General features: G+C 47.5%; 1 protein-coding gene across 8 annotated transcripts in view; it reads right to left on the reverse strand.

The window, feature by feature from the left end:
* Positions 1 to 1712: 1712 nt before the first annotated feature.
* ADD2 (adducin 2) overlaps positions 1713 to 21712 on the reverse strand; it is a 93481-nt gene continuing 73481 nt past the window's right edge. For 7 of the 8 annotated variants that reach the window (XM_037527572.1, XM_054701705.1, XM_054701706.1 and 4 more), the window contains 7 exons: positions 20117 to 20293; positions 16001 to 16258; positions 14954 to 15073; positions 13640 to 13729; positions 11596 to 11743; positions 10202 to 10321; positions 1713 to 3295 (listed from right to left, as the gene is read on the reverse strand). In XM_037527572.1, the coding sequence (XP_037383469.1) occupies positions 2988 to 3295; positions 10202 to 10321; positions 11596 to 11743; positions 13640 to 13729; positions 14954 to 15073; positions 16001 to 16258; positions 20117 to 20293 (1221 nt within the window). In that variant the 3' untranslated portion in view covers positions 1713 to 2987. The remainder of the gene's footprint in view (positions 3296 to 10201; positions 10322 to 11595; positions 11744 to 13639; positions 13730 to 14953; positions 15074 to 16000; positions 16259 to 20116; positions 20294 to 21712) is intronic. The other variant, XM_054701709.1, reaches the window with a different exon arrangement.

A 21712-nucleotide genomic window follows, 5' to 3' on the forward strand; every position in this document is an offset into this window, starting at 1 on the left:
CATTTCCCTGTCCTTGTTGAACATTTCTCTTATGATGCTTTATCCGAAGAATTTTACGGAAATTAACTCTCCCTGCCAGAAGCCTACTATTTGCTACAAAGAAAAATACAGTGTTAGCAGGTCACCAAACATGCTTTAGAACTGAAGTTTCAGAAAGACTTCATTAAGAGATTGCCTGTGCCTCCAGCATTCCCTTCTCCAGGTCATTATGACTCCAACTGATTAAAAGCCCTCAGAAACTCCAAGCCCCTTACATGACAAACTCTCACTCCTCTACACTTTCTACAAGTTGCTTTATAACCCAGCCCCACCCACCTGTGAAATCAGCCTCATGCCACCTTCCCACGTGTCCTGGCAATGCTGACTCTCTCAGTGTGCCCATCAGTTTCAGGCTTCCAGGCTTTGCAAGTGCTCCTCCTAATCACAAATATCCTGCCAACCTCTGTCCTCCTAGAAAATTCCTCTTTGTTTTGAAAAATATAACTCAGCCATCACTCCTTTCAGAAGTTTTCTCTGGCCCCAAACACAATAAATTATTGCTTTCCTTTGCCACCTCTGTGCCCCTGTCTGTGCCGTAACTTGACTGCATGCCCTGATGCTTATGTATGGGCAGGGGCTCTGTCCTGCCTCAGGCCTGGCCCATGACCCAAGTTCATGCAGTTTTTGAATGTACGAGGAATGAACAAATGGATAAAACTGAAGTGGACCCATGACAAAAATTCCAAGGATGATGCTCCAGCAAGGCTCTGCTTCTTCACCTAAATCTGGCCACACTGCTGTAGAGGGAACAAAGGAACTTGTTGAATGCAGAATCAATCAGCATCATCTCTGAGCTAGAACCACTCAAATGCAAAGAGCTGCATCAGTGGCTGTGTACACTCCAGTCTGAACATTGCTTGCTGATGACTTTTTCTTTTAGTGTCAGTAAAATGCCTGATACTGTGAAGAGATGAATGAACAGATGTGAGATCTATTTTTTTAGAAGTATCAAAGGATTGGCTTTTAAAAGCATTTCTATATCACAGACTTTTCTGAGTCCACTAGTCCCTAACCACTGGACTGTCCATCGTAAGGCTTTACCTAATCAGAGGGTGGAAGAGAGAGAGAGGGGGCCTGGAGTGGTAGTTAGGAATCTGCATTAGAGATAAAGTATTAGGTTTTCCTTGATCATATGTCAGTTTCCTTCTTTCCCAAGAAATAGCCCAACTATGGATGGTATTTCCTTCCAGAACCAGAAGTTTCCTGTCTCTCCTTTGTCAGCGGTCCACACTGGCCTCACCAGTCCATGTTGGTGAGTAATTTAACCTGCACTAGTGACTTCCTACCTTCATCTCAAGGGCTGGCATAGAACAGCCATCCTTGGGGATTAAAGTTTTCTGATCACCACAGCTGTTAAGGGTGAGGTTCTGGACTCAGGCTGACCTGGGTTCAAATGCAGGCTCTGATCTTTCCAGCCAAGTAACCTGGAATAAGTCAGTTATCCTTTTAAGCCTCCGTTTCCTTGCCCATAAAGTGGGGATAATCTTAACCCACATCACAGGATGAACAAGAGAGTTAAAGGATATCATGTATGTAAAGCCTGCATGGTGTCTCTCTCTGTATATATACAATAAGTGCTCAAAGATGGAAAACTATGATTAAGAACTTTCAAAAATAGTTTTACAATAATCAGGACAAAAGGGGAAAATATTCTTTGAAGACACTGTGCTTTAAAGAGAATGGATTGTCTAATTTCCGCAAGCCAATGGTGTGCATTAACCAATGCTCCATGGAAGAATATGAAAAGATAGTGTTAAAAGATAATGTTGTCATTTAAAACAACGGCTGAGCTATTGCCAGGACCCATGATAGACAGTGAGAGGGCCTGGGACACCCAAGCATTCCTCTGACAGCTGGTCCGAGGGGACTAGTCCCAAAGGGCTCATCTCATGCTGCTTTGCTGGACCCAGAGTGACTGAGTTGGAACCCAAGAGGGCAAGGTTCTAGGTGCTAAAGGGTAAGATAACAGTTCCAGCCTGTGAGCCAGTGTTTCTAGGCTTGAGGGAAAATCAGGGGACCCCTGACTGTTGAGCAGGAATGAGGCAGGGAGTGCTGCATTGCTCTGTGTGTCATGCAAAGCCAGAAAGGCATAGGTTTTCGCATCCTTTTTTGATCCTCCTTGTACCATCTCAAGCCAACTGAGGCTCAAAATTTTCCCAAATTTCTGCCCTGAGCATGAGCCAACCTTTTCTTAAGCTCAATTTGGTTTTAGTATTGAAGGGTCTGAGATGCTTGATTCCAATGGGTCAACTTCCTGGTTTCTTATATAGATGAAACAGCCCCCAATCCTATGGCTGCCCTGGCTTGCCCTTATGTCTGCCACACTTACAACTCTTTCGCCCATCACTCAGAAGGTTCCATGAAGAAATCTCAGGGTTAGTGGTCAGGGAAGCACAAGCTAAGCCATCAGCCCTTGGGGACAAAGATTAACTTCTGTTGCAGGGGGCAGGTCAATTTGTCTGGTTACTGCGAGCAGCAGGACAGGGGCCCCATGGAAGAGAAGAGAGATTCCTAAATGTGTGACAGCTCCATCAGCAGGAGACTGGATTCCCATGAGGAAAAGGACTTTCTCGGGGACACTTGATTTCTCTGAGCCTGGGAGAGCTTGGGCCCACTCTGGTCTTGCCCTGGGCTCAGTTCGGTGGGCAGCATCCCTCAAGGGTGGCCCACAACTAGGCAGTGTGGTGTAGTGGGAAGAGCACTGGACTGACTGGGACCAGGGGACCTTAATTCCAGCACAGGCTCTGCCACTAACTAGCTGTGTAACCTTGTAGAGTCACCTGATTTCTCTGGGATGATTATAAAATGAGGGGTTGGATGGGCAATCTCTAAGTTCTCCTCAGAGTGTGATCCAGGGCCCTATTCTTCCCCTCCTTGGCCCTGTGTTTCCAGGGACAAAGACGGGAGAAGAGGGGGAGGGGGAGAGGATGCAGATGGGGTGCCACGAATCAGGATTCCACTTTCTCCTTCTTTTTGCTCTTTTTCAGGAAGGATGGGGTTCGGAATTTCTTTTTCTTCTTTGAGGGAGACTTGGAAGGTGAGCCCTCTGGGGACATGGGGCCGCTGGTGACTGACTCGGTTTTGTCCTTGGAGGTATCAACATCCGTGTCAGCGTTGGTGGTCATCTGGCTCAAGCCCTTGCTGAGAATTTCCTCTGCGGTCTGCTCCTCCTCCCTCCCGTTGACCACCACCCCTTCGGGCTGTGTTGTGTCGGGCTCTGTGGTGGCTTTGCTTGTTTCTGTCTTCTTAGCACCTTCTAGAAAAAGATCAAAAGACATGGCCCGTGAGATTTCATTCAGGAGAGAGCTTCTACGTGGAGTTAAAAGAACCATTTCCAGGCAACTTTATAAAAAGTAAGTCCAGAGTAAAGGGAGGGCCAGGCTGACAGTGGAGGAGGCAGGGTGGGTTTGTGTCCAAATCCTGCACTCCCCTCCGCGCGGCCTACCCTGGGGAATGAGCCCTTGGCAGTCCAATAACTCTTGGCTCTTGATACAAGTGTAAACAAGCTATGGCGTCCAAACAAGCTATGGCGGCCCGGCAAGGGCCGGGTCCAGAGACTTTCTAGGCCAGAATGAAGGAACAGGCACAGTGAGGAGAGAGGCTGTGGGAAGGGGACACAGTATCCTGTGAAGCAACACAGGGGAGCCAGCTAAACTGGTTCAGCTTCACCAATGAAATTGGGGAAATCATATGTTTCAAACCCATTTCATCTACATCAATGAGGATATTTCAGAAATGTGGAGAATATTTTCTCAGGAGGCAGAGAGAGGTAGACAGAGAGAGGATGAAATCCCTGGGTGGTGTGCCCTCATTTCTCCAAGAGGTATGGATTAACTAAAAGGGGAATATGCCCTTTGGCAGCCACCGGGGCCCCCAGGTCTTGCTGCACCTGAAGGGAACCTGTTAGGATTGCCACCGTGGTTGAGGTCGGAACTGCTGGGACCTCATGACTACACCCCCTCTCCTCACTCTCACCGAGCCCTGCTTCCACTTGAGCTGTGCAGTGCCTGGATGGGAGGGAGATGGGAAATAATGAAAACATAGACTTTGAAAAGCAGAAAGGAATGTCAAGTTCATTGACCTCACCTCCTTCCCGATTTACAGCAAACTAAGGAAACCGTGAAGGAATGGGCAGGCCTCAGTGCCCTGAGTCCAGTTCAGTGTTGTCGTGACTGTGTGCACCCGAGGGAGGGAGCGGGTGAATGGGTGTGAGCTGTCATATTACGGGACCCCCGGTGCTCTGCTCTCTGGGAACATGAGTCAGGAGTGGGTGAAGTCAGAGGTCTTAGGGAAAGGCTAGGTTTTGCCAGGGGTAAAGACTGGGGGCATGATGGTTACGTGGAGGATGGGACAGAGGGGTTAGGCTGGGGGACAGTGAGAAGGGGGCTAATTTCACTCTCTGGGCCAGTTCGTACAGTGAGGCTTTTGTAACTTCTGATTGGCTGGGAAGCTCCTAGCTCAGGCGATTTGGGAAGCTGTCTCTTTCTCAGTGCCAAAACATTTGGTTGCTGCCTCCCCTTCCTCCTACTGTCCAGCCATGTCCTGTCATCATCCAGCTAAGAAGTTCTCCAGCGCCCATGACCCTGCAGCCTCAGTCCCCTCCCCCATCCAAGGCCAGCGCCTGGTGGTATCTTAAATGCAGTGACCAGCCTTCTCTTGCCGCCCTTCTCACTTCACCTGCTAGTTGGCCTCAAAAGCCCTCTGGCCCCTGGGCCCCTCCCTGTCATCCCAGCCTGTCTTCCTCTTCCACAAAGTCCCTTCTTTGTGTCCCCATACTTGGCTCCATACACTGAATCAGCTGGAGAGTTACTGCTCCCTTAGTTTTTCCTGACTTCACCCCTGCTTCCAGGTAGACTTTATCACTCATTCTGTTCTTCCCCTATGATGTAAACTTCCATCGTAGGAACTGTCAAACAGTCACACTTCTTTTTAAATCTATCTTCCCCCTTAAAACTGAAATAAAATAGGGTAAGGCTGTGACCAATTTCTGTGTAATTAGCTCATAGGAGGCACACTAAAAAATGTTTGTGGAATCCAAGAATGGTCCAGGGCCTGAGCAAACAAATGCAAGCGTGGATGGTTTCATTCTAGTCAATGCCTTGGTTCATCTTCTTTCTTGTCTGTCCTAGCCCAAGGCCTCTAGGCTAAACAGGACCCAGCTACATAAAGTAACAGCAGCCCTGAGTGCTGGCCTCGGTCTCCTGAACCTAGTGGCCCATCCTCGCTTTCATCTTCCTGGGCTCTCACATCTCTGAGGCTCTACAGCGCCAATTCTGACCTCCACTGAAGGCCCCACTTCACGGATGACCCGTTCAGACATGTTTCGTGAACCTGACCCTCTCGGATGATCCAGTTCCACGAACACAGCTGTGGATGAGGGGATCTCACTTTGTGTCCAGATATTTCCTGCCCTGGTAGGGATGAGTGTCCAACACGCCCCTCATTCACACCCACCCTGCTGCCAATCTCATCAGCAGCCTCAACCCTCCCTGGCCCCTGTCTTGGTTGAAGGTTCTTCTCATCATCCAAAAATGAGGCCATGGCCAGTGCACCCACCAGGAGCGCAGGGAGCTGCTGTGCTATGAATAGTTTGGGGGAGTAGCAGCACATGGAAAGTGCCTCTATAAAAAAAAAAAAAGAAAGAAACTAGAGGAGGGGATGCCTCTCAGGGAGGCACGGAGCTTGTTTGGACACTGCCTCTCAGGTTTGACTTCTTATCTAATTATCACTCAGCCACCAACTACTCATTGTCTCTTGGTCCTGTGATGTCCCCTTCCAAGAATGTCCCCTCCCCCAGATTTCTGGCCACTGCCCCTGGCCACTCGCTCTGTTCCTATCTGCCAATCTAAATGTGCATCTCCCTGTGGTCTGGCTCTAGCCTCCCCTGGCATTTGACAGTGATCTTACTCTCCTAAGCCTATGCTGACACATTCATCTCATACTTGCATGTGTCGTTTTTCAAGAGCTCATTCATCACTCAAGTAGACTACACAGCGTAGAAACTTTACTTCTCTGACAACTATCACTCAGCTCAGGACATGTTCAAACCACAGTTTCTGCTGCTGGCTTTCTTAAGTGAGCCAGAGGAGACCCTGTTCCACCTCAGCCGCTGGATGCTTCTGTGTCAATGCACTGAGATGAGGATGTGGGGAAAGACTATGGACTCTGCCTGACTGAACGAGCAAGTGCCTCTCCTCCCCTGGCTCTGTGAGCCCAGCTGGCTAACATCTCAGAATCAGCACATGACGCTGGTACTGCCAGCATGCTGGAGGACGCCCTCTCTGCAGCCAGAGAGACACCCATGGAAGGCCCAGAAACTGGATTTGCTGACTTATTTCTGAACCCAAGTTCAACTAAACTGCTTAAAAACAATATACCAAGCGCATGGGTTACTGGTAATGGCCACGTCCTTTCATTTCCATGATGACAGGGTGGCTCCACACCATTGCAAAGACAGGCCACAAGAAGATTTGTTATAGGTCTTGAAAAATAACACATCTCCATGACCTTTGCTGACTCATGTGGCAACACAGCCAATAAGCCCCCACGGTGCTCAGAGAACAAGGCCAGGTTGCAGAAGACCAGCGAAGAGGACTAACAACCTCACGGCCACTCAATGAGCTGGTGCTGGCTAGCAGAGAGGGACTCAGGAGGGCTTCAGTCTGGGTGTAAATTCTCAAACACCAAAGTCCAAAAGAATCTGGGTCTGAAAGAAGCTTGTGAAAACATAACTCTCCAGTCTTATACCTGCAGTAGACTTTGAATCAGAAGGTGAGCCAACAGACACGTTTTTAACAACCCTCAGGTAATTCGGACACAGGTGGTGCATGACCTCACATTGGGAATTGCGGGCTTAGAGTGAGATCTCCTTCCACCTTTACTTCCTTCCCTGAGGCCTGAGGCAGCACTACTCACAGCAGGAAAGTGGAGTTTGTGGTAAGCAGGTGCAGTAGACTCTCTGTAGCTCGCACCCACTCACCATGGCTGGAACTCGAAAGTTCCTGAGCACCCAAATATGCATTAGTGTGTGGAAGCTGATATGCAAATGTGACCCCAATGAGCTGTATCTCCAGGGACTCACATACTTGTGTGGTCCCTCCCACACTGAATCTGGCTGGTCCTGTGGCGCACTGACCAACAGAATGTAGAGGAAGTGCCAGGAGCCAGCTCAGGCCAAGACTTAAGAAGGACTTGTAGCTTCTGTTTTGTAGTTTCGGGAGCCCGAGTCGCTACATGTAAAGTCCAAGTACTCTGACAAAAACACACATAAAGAGGCCCTGTGACCACATGGGGGAGGGTGGGGTAGAGGGAGGACATCCTCCCAGGGTCCTCCCAGCTGCCCCTGCCAGGTCCCCTGACATGTGTGCATCATCTTGCATTTCAAGTTTAATTAAGCTCCCACATGACCACAGCTGACTTCAATGGAGCATAAAAACCATCCAGCTGAGCCCAGTCAACCCACACAAGAACTAATTTCCATAAAAACAGTTCTTATTATGCACCATGGCTTAATAATTATTTCTATATTACAAACCACCCCAAAAGTTAGTGGCTTAAAACAGTAAATGAAATATTCTCTCTCACACCCACCAAAACACACTATATCGTAAGAACTAATTTCTGTAAGCTTGTTATAAGGTCCTGTTATACTCATTAGCTCATTTTATCCTGATTACAATATTGTGAGTTAGGAAGGGCGTGATGTCCACTAAGGACTGGCGTTACTCTCCCATTTTAGTGTTTTTAAGTGACTTTTCTGAGATAACTTAGTAAGTGGCAGAACTGATCTTCTTATGTCAAATGCAGGGCCTTTTCTTTGTCAACTTAGCCATGCCCCTGAGGAGTCCCTGAGAGGTGGAATCAGCAGGGGCAGTCGTTAGGAGCTAGTCAAAGAGCTGGTGATGGCCACATGTGAAGAAAGAGGATTTGAAAGACAAGACAGGGAGACATGTGAAGAATGACATCGAAGTAACACGCACAAGAGGATTTGAGAGCATTGTGACAAATAGTGAAAATTCGCTCACCCTGCTGTGATGGGTGAGCTAATGTGAAAGTGAAGGTGCTGCTGAGAGGTCAGCCCTATCTGCTCTCTGCACAAGCCACTGGGCATTCCGGCCACTATGAAGCCCCACTTCACATTGGTCACCCCAAGTAGCTACAATTCACTCCTCATCACAGGGGGTCTGCTCCAAGGAGGTCCATGCTGCCCAGCTCTTTCTGTTACAGAGAATGTCTTCAGAGAAGACCTTTACTTTTCTAACAACTCACCCATGGTAATGGTATGCCCCCTGACCCAGGGACATGGATTTGGAGCAGATAGAAGCAGAAATACCACTGCGGTGGGAACAATCTCAGATGGTGGATTATTATTTCGAGTTCCACACACCCAAGGGCTCCCAGGAGCTGAAATGAAAATGTCACCCCTTGTCCTACTCCTCAGTGAGCCCAGATTTTCCTTCTTCAGTAGGGATACATGCATCTCCATAAGAAGTTGGTCCCCAAGGCATGCAGGCTCAGGCCCAGAGTTGGAGAAGAGGTCAGGGCTCCATGGTGGCGCCCATGCATTTAGAATAGCGAGGCAGATGTGTCCCAAGAGCTGTGAACACTCCACCACAGGGAGTGCCAGGACTGCCCCCTGCCATTCGCCGTGACTGTTGCTTCTGGGTACCGTGCCCCATGTGAGTAGGGTGTGTGTTTGCGCATGAGTGTGTCCTATGTGTGCATATCCTAAACAGAAGCCTGGTCCATGCATAGCACACAAGGAATTGGTGGTGAAGTTTTTAGCCAGGAAACCTCCCAAAGGCAGCATTGTGAGTTGCAATAAAAAAAAAATGGGAAGAAATAAATTTCTTTTGAAAAAGTCCTCCCTCCCCCATTTCAAGTGTTGGAGTTAGTAAACAGCCTCTCTATACTTACTACAGAGATAAGTATTCAGATTCGGAGGAAACTCCTTTGATGAAGGCACAAATGGGAAGAGAAAGGAAGACATTGTGGAGACAGGTTGACAACACCACCACGATGAGACATAATGAACACAAACAGTCGGGGGACATCCGCTTGGGGCTCTGGCCTCAAGCAGATGGGTTTCCTCCGGCAATGTAGGGCCTGCACTCATGGCAGCAATTCGCTAGGGTGGGAAACTCAGGGGTTGGGAGGGGGTGTATATCAGCATCCACACATGTGGCCACTCTACCCAGGCGGGAGAAGATGCTAAAAGGTCAGCAAGCAGCTCCCCAAGTCACTGCAGCTCCCAAGGGAGGGCGTGGGGGCCTGAGGAGGAGTGTTTATGCCCAGAAGTGGTCCCAGGAGCTCACTGAGGATGCTGACATGCTCTAGGTGGACAGTGGTAGAATTATTATCTACCATATGTACATTAGTAATCACAATCATGATTAGATCTTACATTTAAATCATTCTTTCAAAGTCTGATCTTATCCACAACTTCCCTTATTTATATTAGAACCTTAAAAGGAGAAATATTAGTAGCCCATTTGACAGACAAGAAGACTGAGGCACAGAGATTATTTCATTTTCTAAAATTAGCTGTTGAGTTGGGACTCTCAACTAGCGGCTAATAAAATGGTTCTCCACCCAATGACATATTAGATTCACCTGGCAAGATCTTACACTCCAGGCTGCCCTCCTTCCTGACCAAATGTCCAGAACATTAACTTAGGGTCCCTGGGTGGGACCCAGGCAGACATCAGGATTTTTAAAGCTCCCCAGATGTTTCAATGTGCAGTCAAGGTAGAGAATGACATCATCAACCTCACCCCGGAGCTTGTTGGAAATGCAGAATCTCAGGTCCCACCCCCGACCTGCTACACCAGAATCTGTTTTTTAACAAGATTCCTGTGCACATTAACTCTGAGCTCATCAGCCAACCTAGTCTGAGTTAGAGATGAAAGGTGTGAGTCAGTCACAACCTATTCATCACTGATTAGACGAGGCTTAGACTGAAAGTGTGTTGCTAGAGCTTGTGAATAAAAGCTTAAATTTGGTAACCCCTATTTCAGTTTCCCTAGAAATAGCAGTAGGGAAACTTTTTGGGTAGAGGGCGATACCTGAAAGGCGGGGGGCCTTCCATCAAATGCATACCCCTTCTTCAACCTGTGGATGCTCCTGTCCCCCCACCTCCCCAAACCAGCTCCTCTCTACTCACCCTCTAAAGACTTGGACGGGGAGACCACCGGGCTCTTGGTCTCTGACTTCACTGGACTCTGTGCTGGAGAAGCAGACTTTACAGGTGAGCCAGGCTCCTGTGTGGTGGTTTCCTTCTCTCCTGAAAATACAGAAAACCACCTCAAGCAGAAGAAAGATGGGGGGCAAAAGAGGGTGGAGAGAGAAAGACAGAGAATTATTTTTCTACTTGGTCCTCATTTCTCCTGATTGAAGTTCAGTGTTTCCACTAACCTTTTTTTTTTTTTTTTCTATTTCTGCTCCATTCTGGGGGAGGCAAATGGGAGAAGTCTGGGTCCTGTTCTGTTTGCTCCATCAAAGTACCTCCCCTGATAGAATATGTCACCCTAACAAGAGTGGCATGACTACAGGAGAATTCCTACCTATGATTTGTTGGCATGTAGCACATTTATAGTCTAACTTCTCCCATGTGCATGTTTAGTCCACATGATCTCTGGGGATAAAAAGCACCATATTTTTCTATCTGCTTTTTCAGTCTACACATGAGAACTCCAAGCAAATCAGTAATAGTTTTTCCAGTGCCGGCTTTGTGCCAAGAAGGTGGTTGACTCTGGGTGGGGAGGGGGGTTCCAGGGAATGAAAGCCTGGCCGAATGCTATCTCTGACCCCAAGTGCTCTTGCAGCAAAGAGAAGGGTCAGCTCAGTGTGGGGACTGGGGGTGGGGGGAAGAGAGGGCTTCCAAGCTGGAAGGGCTTTGAGATGGAGCCTAAAGAGCTGTAACTTTGGATCAGGCTAGGTGAGCAGGGAAACCATGTTAGGAAGGGACAACAGCAGGCCTAGGGCAGAAAGCTGTCATGTGTCTGGATATTTGAAAGTCAGTGGCTTGACTGAAGAATCTGAAATAAAGGAGTAAGAGAAAGAACAGAATGGAGGTTCTGGAGGAGAGTTTTGATGGTTCAGGCTGCAAGGTTTATACCAGATGTGATTATTAATAATAATGACCACTATTATAATAATCTTATCTGACATTTATCTGGTATGACTGACCCAAGCAATATTTACAGGCTCTATAGGAAGCCCTCTACCAAGGTTAACTCCTGTCACCAGGGGAGAGGGTCAGATGAGGTGGTGAAGACACCATGTAACTGCTAGGCGCTGAGCAATTGTGATCAGTGGCATTTTGCTAACACAAATATGGTCGGTGGTGGGCAGGAAGGTCAAATTGAGGACATGACAGAGAAGAGCGAGAGAAGTATGTGAGATTGAGAATGAAAGCAAGATGAGGTTAGACTGAGCCCCGAGGACTCTATGGGGTGGGAAGGTAGGGATTCCAGGAGTTGCTGGTTGCCCTGCTGCCTCTCGGGGTTCCCTAGCTCTTCCTCCAGCCTGGAAGATCCCAAAGCTTGGGTTATTTACCTTCAAGTTCCAGCTTCTTCCTCTCCACCTCTTTCTTGTACTCCTCCAGCTCCTGGTCAGTGAGTTGGCTGAAGGGGTTGGGCACCGTCTCCTCTGAATCGTCTTTGGTATCTGCATCCCCCTTGGACATCAGCTGGCTCTCTGTAGACTGAAAGTTAACCACAGAGTGTGTGTTGCTCTCTAAGCCCCGGGGCTCGGCCCAGGCCCGAACTTCCTTTCAGACTCATGTGGCTGCCAGTGGTCGTGCTAGGGACAGCGTGGCATGCAGCTCCTTGGAAACAGCTCGGGGCCTTGGGGTAGGGCTTGTTCACTCCTCCCCAAGGCTACCTCACCCCCAGACCAGGATTCTTTGCAACTGCCTGGATGAATGCAGGGGTTCCACCCTCTGCTCCGGAAATGAAATCGAAAAATGCTCCCAAGCAGAAGGAAGACACACCTTTATTGCAAGCCCTCCTGTGGATGCATCCAAGCCATCACTATGAAAATACAGTCAGAGACCCAAAGTCAGTCAGCCAACACCCAGCAAGCAAAGCATGGGCTCCAGCCAGCTTCATGCTCACATTCCCCGCCAAGCCCCTCCCATCCCCAACAGCAGCTCAAGCCACAGCACACAGCAGTGTCATATGCAAAACACACAGAGGCTTCAGCATTCTCAGTCCGAACTCTTAGCTCTGTTTTGCATATAGTCATAAATTACAAGGGGGACAAAGTCCTGAATTTCAGATCTTCAACCCGCCTGTACTGCAGGTCCCTATGGGGGTCATTGGCAAAATCGCTGTTTCATCACATCTGTGGAGCCCCCTGCTCTGAGGAGTCACCAGCAGGGCCTTGGGTGAGCTTGGGGAATCCTCTGACCCCGCTAGCCCGACAGGAGCTGAAATTCAGACCCCACAGCCGATTTTCCTAATTCAGCATCCTCATCTTGGCCTTGGAGAATGCTGTACCCTGAAGCTGAGCAGCAGCCAGAGAGGGAACCCAGGTGAGGGGGGCCTGGAGTAGCTAGGCCACACCACATGCCCCCAGACTGCCATCCCTGGCCCGACAGCACCTCTGTGATGGCCCATGGACTCTGCAGAAGAGCACTGGACCTATCTGAAGGAATCATGGAATTTAAGAGAGTCCAAAACCAGGATCCCAGGAAGGGGAGCTGCAGAGGACCCAGGCTGTAAGTGGCAGAGTTTAAAACAATTTTGCTCTTTGTACTGAACTCCCACCTCCCCCCGTATCAAGGGGTATTTCTGTATTCGACCTTGAGAAACATTTGATGTTGCTCATTTAAGGTGAGGGGGACGGAGGGGTGTGTGGACACGACCTGCACACTTTTGGCAACAGACACCCACTTGTGGGCTGCAGCTGACTCAAGTCATCACAGCATCTCCATTTACTCTGCGGAGAGGCCCAGTTCTTGTATTTCCCCCTTCTTACTGCCAAGGAGAAGGCCACTGCTACTTTGCAATAAGTGGCACTGATTTTTAACATAAGCCAGAATCCTAACACCCCGTCTGCTAAGCACTAGAAAAACACTACTCTATCTCAAGCACTGAAACAATGACTTACTTTCTAACTCTATGGTAACTAACAGGCCTTCCCATCCCTAGGAGCTTGGGTCCCAATGTACAGGCCTCCCCTAGGTGTGCCCATGGCATCTTCCCAGAGCTAGCGCCTGAAAATGCCACATCCACACGCAGAGGCCAGAAACACTTGGGGTGGGCAGGCCTGGAATAGCTGGGGCCTGCTAGCCATGTTCCTGGGATCCCCACTTTGCAGGATACTAAGCGAGGGCAGAGTGGCACTCATGGGGAAGGGTGGGAGTCAGCATCACCCCGGGCAGGCTGGGTGTGGGAGCAGACCCAGCGCCCACAGGGGGGCAGGAGACACTGTCTCTAGTCCTCAAAGCATCCGCTTGGCAGCAAGAGCACCAGTGCCTGAGGTCTCAGGGGACGGTGGGCATGAGGACTCAGGGATCCTGCTGCCCAGCCCCGGGCACTGAAGACCCAGAAGGCAAACACGGTTCCCCTTCAGACAGGGGCAGCTGCTGCTGTACCGGGCTTCGGCTCTTCTCAGCGATGACGCTCGCCAGGAGCTGGGACTGAGGCCCTGCTGACTTCACATCTTGTCGGTTTTGTTCTCGAATCTGTGTGGAAAGGGGAGGGAGTGTGAGTGAGCTGGTCTGCTTGAGGGTGTGAAATCTGGGAGTGGACATTCCCAGCACATACTGCTGTTCAGTGTGCTCTCTGACTTGGCTCCCAAAAGGTCCTCCAGTGGCATGGGGCCTGTCTCCTCTGTGTCAAGCAGCACAGCCACTCCGAAAGAGTCTCTGTATCTGTTCAAAGGGAATTGGCTTATGAAAAACACCAGATTCTCATTCGCTCTGAGGTCACCATTAAAAGGTGAGCGAAATGAGGCATAGTAGATCCCTGAGGAGCGTCCTCAGATGCTAATATCCCTAAGAAATCCCTGAGAAGCTTGTTTAAAATACAAATTCCTGGGGCTACCCCCTCACTTACTGAATCTGAATTTCTTGGGGGAGAAGGGAGGAAACTGGGAATGTGCATTTTAAACAAACCCACAGAGGGTCCTTGGAGCACACATGGAGCCATTGTTCTGTGAGAGCATCTGACCTACTGGAGGTCATTTCTTACAACTGAGTCTTTTAAAATAATATTAGAAATATAAGCGAGAGAACCATAAAGCTCGAGAAATAAATATAAAGGATTTTGAAAACCTGAAAATGTGCCCAGAGGAAAACAGCATAACATTTGTAAACATTCAATTTGTGGGCACGTCTCTTACACACATGGAGTGTGAGAGGCACAGCTCGGCCTGGAGGGTCTGCAGGGCCACGTACCTACAGCCCTGAACATAGCACCTGGACCGTGGCCAGACGATGCAAGCTTCTTTCCCATAAGAGGCATCTGGGGGCCTCCCTGGTGGCACAGCAGTTGAACGCTGCGTTGTGAAGCTGCCCGCAGCCTCTGAAGCCCGTAGCCTCTGCTGGTTTGATCTCCGGCCACCGGGTGAGGGTCCCACATGGCGCACAGACCTCTCCTGCCGCCCGCTGCTCCCCTCAGCAGCGTACTTCGGTCCTTCTGCCTGCTCTGCTCCCCGCTCTGGCTCTGATGAATTCTCTCACCCTCCCGCGCTTCTGACTGTACCCAGTGCTTGTATAAATAAATAAATCTTTAAAAAATAATAATAAAAGAGGCATCTGGGATGTTGGTAAGTCAGACGCATCCTGGAAACTCAACTCATATTTACAGGACTTGAGACCCCTCCCAGCACCCCCATCCTACCCCTCATCTCCACCCCTAGGCTTTGAAGGAGAAAGGATGGCAGTGGTGAGCGATCACTGCCTTACCTTGTTCCGCATGTCCAGCACTTCTTGAGGGTCAGTATAGAGAGGCACAAATTGGTTTGGGTTTTCGATCCGTATTGGCATGCCACTGCTGGATTTCTCCACCTCGTCGGCCTTCATCCACTGAACACACACAAGACAAAGGCTGAGGCAAAGGACTAAGCCACATGTTTTCCCCAGTGGTCCACCCTATGGGATCTGGGCCAGCTGCCTATGTGAAAAGTCAGCAAGCTCAATGCATGTGTTCTCTCCTCCTGATATGTGTCTCCCGGAACAGAGATGGGCAACAAATGACCCGGCTTCCAACGCAAGCCCCAATCCAAAGAACACAGCAGAGTCAAATCACAAGCTTGGCAAGCAGCTTTGACAGCCAAGCGGCCATCTACTCCAGTATTGGATGACTCATTGATATTAATTCCCAGGGCTTCTTCTTTTATGAAGAGCTATTCTATTTAGCTGGTGTGTGTGTGTGTGTGTGTGTGTGTGTGTGTGTGTGTGTGTGTGAGAGAGAGAGAGAGAGAGAGAGAGAGAGAGAGAGACAGAGAGAGAGAGAGACAGAGAGAGAGAGAGAGAGAGGCTGAGAGAGAGATGAAGGACAACTTCACAGAAATGAAGAGCCCACCCACCTTTTGGGTTGCCCTCAGATCTGTACTGCAAATATTAGATACTTATTCCCTGAACTTCTCAGTAGCCTCCTCCAGATGGAGAAGCAAGAAGCAAAATCCAATTGCTACTAGGTTTCATGTTGCTGGGAGAGACGTGGTTCAGTCACCTTCTGGAGAAACTGGCTCCTCAGACCCCAAAATTCAGCACATCTGTGCAAGAAACTGATGAGCAGCTGATTCAGATGCACAATAGGAACCCCTGAGGGGAACGTGTACCAACTCAGGCCCAACAGAGATTTGTTCTGTTCCCCTTTTTGAAGCTGCTTCCACATATGTGTAGCTGGGCACTCCCTCCACCCTGATCATCCCACAGGAGCCTCCCTCTCCCCACTTCTCTCAGCCCACTGCCCGCTGCCTGCTGCCCACTGCCCACTACCCGCCTTACTGTGGTCTTGGGCCGGGGGCTGCCCATGCTCCTCTGGACCTCGTCAGTCACGTTGACCCGCAGGTAGGTGTTGGGTGTGTTGAGCCAGCGAGTCTTCTCCTTCTGCTGCTTCTGGGCATGCTGCCGCAGAGTGGGCACTGGCGCGCCGTCCTCCTCAAACACGAAGGCTGTGACTGTGGCTGGGATCTCCACCTCACTTTTGTGTTTGGTTTTCTCTTGAACAAAGGGGTAGCGGTACGTGTAACCTGTTCTGTATCCCTAAAAAGGACAAAAATAGAACCACTTATCATGGGGGGAATGGTCTGTACTCACCCACCCAACACGCGCTCTGCTCCCTTCTGTCTTAAGGACTCAGTTGAAACAAAGGGTAGACAAAGGCAAACCTTGAAAGCTGATCATTTTAATGAGATATCCATGAGGGGAGGGGGAGGGAAAAAGGGTGGGGAGAGGTGAGAAGGCCTGGGGAGGGGTGAAAACAGGGTGGGGAAGAGCACAGGGGACGATGGTGATGGACTATGGGTGTTTTGGTGGTGGGAGAACTACAGTGATCACACCTGAGGGGAAAAATCATATATTGTCCAAAAATTAGTTTTTAAAAATTAATTTAAAAAATAATTAATTAAAAAATAAATAAAGGGCTTGGTTTAAATCATCATGATGAAACTTAGGTCTTGCCACTTTTTTGCAAATTTTGTGATCATATCTGGCAGTATTTGTCATCATGATCTCAGACTTTCCGTCTGTGCTCGACAAGATCTTCCCTAACACAAAGCACCAAAAATATTAATCTATGGGGGCCTCCCTGGTGGTGCTAGGGGTTAAGTGCTGCACTGTGAGGCAATCTGCAGCCTCTGCAGCACAAGTTTGATCCTTAGCCAGCCAAAGAGAAACCCACATGGTGAAGCAGACCTTTCCCGTCTTGCCTGCTGCTCCCCTCAGCAGTGTATTTCGTCAGTCTGCCCGTTCTGTTCCCCGCTCTGTCTCTGGTGAATCCTGTCACCCCACCGTGTCTCCTGCCTGTACTCCAGCTCCTCTATGCATAAATAAATAAATCTTTAAAAAATATATTAATCTATGTTGTTAAATACTTATGTGAGTTTACTTTTTATGTTTAAATTTTGATAAATCAGGAATCTATCTTGTTGAATGCAAAGAGGTAGGAATCCACCTTAGTTTCATTTCCCAAATGGCTAGGAGTTGGTCTCATCTATAAGATGCCCCCTTGTTCTGTGTTGAATTCTCAGTTGTCTGGGGCCTATTTCTGAATTCTCAAAGTTGTTGCATTGATTTACCTTTTCCTTCCCACTAGAGAGCCCCTCATTTGGTTACTAAAGCTTTCACCCACTTTGCCGTGTGAAGGGACAAGTATCCCTAATCACTGTTCTTTTTAAGGATTTCCCTAGCTATTCTGAATTTTACCTGGAAGAACACTTTGCTAAAGTCTTTCCTCATTTTTGAGGGAATTACATTGAGTTTACTGATTATTTTTGGTAAAGTGACTCTTTACCCTCTTAGAGCTTTCTAACCAAGAATATACTTCTTGGGCCTCCCCGGTGGTGCAGCGGTTGAGCGCTGGGTTGCGAAGCTGCCTGCAGCCTCTGAAGTGCCGGTTCAATCCCCGGCTGCTCCCCGGCCACCAGAGGAGGGTCCCACATGGCGCGCAGACCTCTCCTGCCGCCCGCTGCTCCCCTCAGCAGTGTGCTTCGGTCCTTCTGCCTGCTCTGCTCCCCACTCTGGCTCTGGTGAATTCTCTCACCCTCCCGCGCTTCTGACTGTACCCAGTGCTTGTATAAATAAATAAATAAATCTTTAGAAAAAAAAAAAAAAAAAAAAAAAAGAATATACTTCTTCATTGATTTTAGGTTTCCTCTTCTGTCTATTGATAAAGTATAACAGTTTTCTTTAAATGGATTCTCACTAATGTTTATGATTTTGCTGCATTTGCAAATAGGATATAAATGTGAGTATATAAAAAGTTAATGAATTTTGTATACATTTTCATAACTGACCACTTTCAAATGCATTCATTACTGCTAATATTTTTCTCAGTTGACTCTTCAGACTTCATAGGAATATATCCATGTTATCTATAAAAATAGTAATTTTATTTGCTTTGCAATATTTGTAATTCATAGTTAGTGCCTTCCTGCTTTGGATTGATTTCCAATATTATTCCAGAACAATCTTTAATAACCGTGCTGATAGCATGAATCATTGTTTTGTTTCAAAGTTTAACAGTGCTATTTCCAGTGTTTTAGCATGAACCATGTTAAATAAGTGTATTCCATCCTACTTAACAGCTATTATTTTTAAAAATTCATTTTAAATCTCATCAAATACCTTTTAATATTTATTAAAATAATTAAATGTTTTTATCCTTTGACTCATTAATATAATGAAAGATAAAGATTTTATCTTATTTCTATGACTTTTTTTTCCCCTGGGATCCTGAGCAGGAGCTGAGAACAGCATAGACTTTTCCTCCTCCCATTGCTACTGCTGCTCCTCTGCCCCCTGGGCTAGATCCATAATTTCAATAACCCTCTTATTTCTCTTGCTTAAATGATTCTGCCCTGTCTGAACCCCAAAAGAATCCACTGAAGGACTTTTAATAACCCGCCTTGGGCTGGTCCTCTGCCTTTATACCTGCTACAGAATTTCCAATAATTTTTATTTTATTTTAGGCTGGACATGACTGATCTGGACATTGTTTCCTCACACCTCTTTCTAGCAGCCACTGCAGCAGCATAAACATATATTGAGAAGATTTAGAATGTTAAACCATCCTTGAATACTAGGAATGTGCCCTCATTTGGTTATTGTGCATTATTATTTTAGTATTGTACTGGATGCTGTTTGCTAGTTTTTCATGTGGCATTTTTCATCAACTCAAAATAGTTGGTCTGAATGTGTTACAGTTGTTATAGCTTGTTTTTCTCTCACTCTTTTCTGAAACAGTTTAAATAGCACAAGAATTGTCTGTTTCTTAAAGACTTTGTTTCTTAAGAAATTTGGAAGAATTCCTGCATGAATCATCTGAAACTGTTACTCTAGGCATGGACTACCCAGCACCCAAATATTAAGAGGACTTTTATTTTCAAGGTACAAATGTACTTTTCATCATGATAAGGTGACCCTTGTGAGTCAGCTGGTAATGAGATGGAGATGGTCTGGAAGAACAGGAAGCAAGGAGAAATGCAATGACTTAGACACCATAAAGAGGCCCCATGTAGTAGAAGCAAGGATGGAAAAATGAATCAGGTATTAAAAATGTTACAAAGATAGATTCATCTTCACTTCTCTGAGGAATCTAAGATGTTAGAGTCTCTTCCTGAAATTAGCTCCTCATTATATATGCTTTCTCTTGTTCTCGAATTGTCTCCTGTTTACATGTCATGTCATCAGCTAAACTGTTAGCCATTAGAAGAAGAAAGTCTTTAAATATAGTGTTTCTTTAAAGGCCATGCCTAGAGACATATCGGTTATCTCTATATGTGATCACTTCATCCAATGATTACAATGGGATATTGTCATAATGTTCATCAGGTGCTGCTATGGGTCTTCTGCATTCAAGTCATGAGATAAGAAAGGCAGAGCTAATTACAAAGAGGAATGAGCCAAGCTTCCCTGTGAGACTCTGTGGTTCTGATTTTTACTGGATTACTATTTCTCATGCCAACCAATAATTTCCTACCCCTTCTCCAATGAACATTCTACTGGTGTCATGACATCCACAGCCCTTACAAGGGCATAGAAAGGGCTCAACAGACTATGGGGGAGGACTATGGGTGCCTGGGAGTGGTGTGGTGACATACATCTGAGAAGGGGTGGTCCTACACCTCTGAATCATACACAATATTGTAAACCCATGTTAGCTCAATAAAAAAACATATAATTAAGAAAAGTTGCAGCAAAAGAAAAAAAAAAAGTCATCATTTAAGAAAACTCACCCACTGTTGGAATTGGCACAAATCTAAGTCACGTTGCCAATCAATGAGACTTTCACAACTTAACCTCAATGCTGGCAGTTCTCATGATACCTCATGCCTGGTACTGACTTTCCTCGGGGCTAAGTCTCCATGGACTGGCCTGGAACGGCAATGGTGGGACACTCACCAGGTTGTCCAGCATCCTCATGAGGGCCTCAAACTCATGCTCCCCTAGTCGGCTCTTCTGCATGGGCCCAAAGGTGCTCCCTGCCCATTGCACAGAGCCCACCTCGTGGGGCCGGTGCTTCTCTTGTTCCAGGAGGATGAGGTTCTCCACTCCCCCTGCGCTGGACAGGGCGGACACCTGCAGCAAGAGGCAGAGAGGCCCAGTTCATGTGTGTGTGTTGGTGGTGGTGGTGCTGGATGCACCCACACACACCCATTTCAGGTGTGTAATGGGAGTAGGGATCAGGGAGGGTTAGAAACAGAAATGTCTGGAAAACTGTATTTGGCTTTTTACTTCCATTGTGGCATGTTGGCAACCCCTGGAAGAGAAGTATTAGTTTCTTAATGTTAGTTCTTAGAAACTATAGGGAAGATGGAAGTAGCAAGTCATTATTATTAAGAATAAAATAATACAGGGCCTCCCCTGGAGGTGCAGCAGTTGAGCGCTGGGCTGCAAGGCTGCCCGCAGCCACTGCAGCGCCAGTTTGCATTCCCTGGCTGCCGGCGAGGGTCCCACATACACACACACAAAAAGAATAAAATAATACAAAGGACCGAAAAATTACCTTGGATACAGATCAACTTTGAATGTGGTTACTTCTGGGGAGGGAAGGAGGGTAAAAAAGGGTCCTCTATTTTGTCTAATATTTTATTTCAAGAGGAAAAGATTTGAAGCAACAGGCCGTTAAGATTCAAATCTAAGTGGCTGGCCGTGTGTATATATTATTCTTTGTATTTTCCTGTGTGTTTTAAATATCCTTGGAAAAAAAAGTCAATTAAAAGAAAGAACCTGGCTTCTAGGCCAACAATGGATTGACCGAACCGGTCTGAAGGAAGCATGCCCCCTCCACAATGTGGTCAGTCGATCGTGGGACACCAGCAGGAGGAAGCAGAGGAAATGCTGGTAGTGCACAGCCAGTAACAGGGCCGGGCTTGGGCTTCCTCTGCCAGCGGCCTTGAGGGCTGCCCTTGTCCTGGTTCCACGGGAAGGGACTCTACAGGTGGTCGCAGCAGTGGACTTTGTGCTCAGGGGCGAGAGCTGTGTATATGTAACAGGTGATTTTAGAATGACCTTAAAAGACATTCATTGATTTAACCAAACCCCTAATTTTCTAATTTCATGCTTGCCTACCAGTACATTCGGTTGACTCCCGGTATCTGCCATTCAGATATACTTGGTTATGCTTTGGCTTCCTGGTAAGTTCAGTGACAGAAAGAGATGGTGGTCTCCAACTGCTGTAGGCAGTGATCCCAGTGTCTGCACTGCGTAACAATATACTAGTGTCCTGGCTAGTATTTCATATCCCATGTAAGCCTGCTTATTATGGGGAACTGCTCTGACTATATAAACTTTCAGTATTACAGTTTTTGTGATAGCTATTTTTTAAAAAACAAACGGACCAAACTTAACTTGTTGACAAACACAGGTCTCTGAACTCATGAGGGTCTGGGACAGACCCCAGAATGTGTTAAATTCACCAGAATGCCAAAGGGTCCTAATGAGACTTCTGGGAGATCAGTCAGGCTACCTTTTCAAGGTGACCCCCATCACCCTGGA

This window comes from Talpa occidentalis, unplaced genomic scaffold (genome assembly GCF_014898055.3).
Source record: "Talpa occidentalis isolate TD23 unplaced genomic scaffold, MPIMG_talOcc4v2.1 talOcc4.5, whole genome shotgun sequence".
NCBI lineage: Eukaryota > Metazoa > Chordata > Mammalia > Eulipotyphla > Talpidae > Talpa > Talpa occidentalis.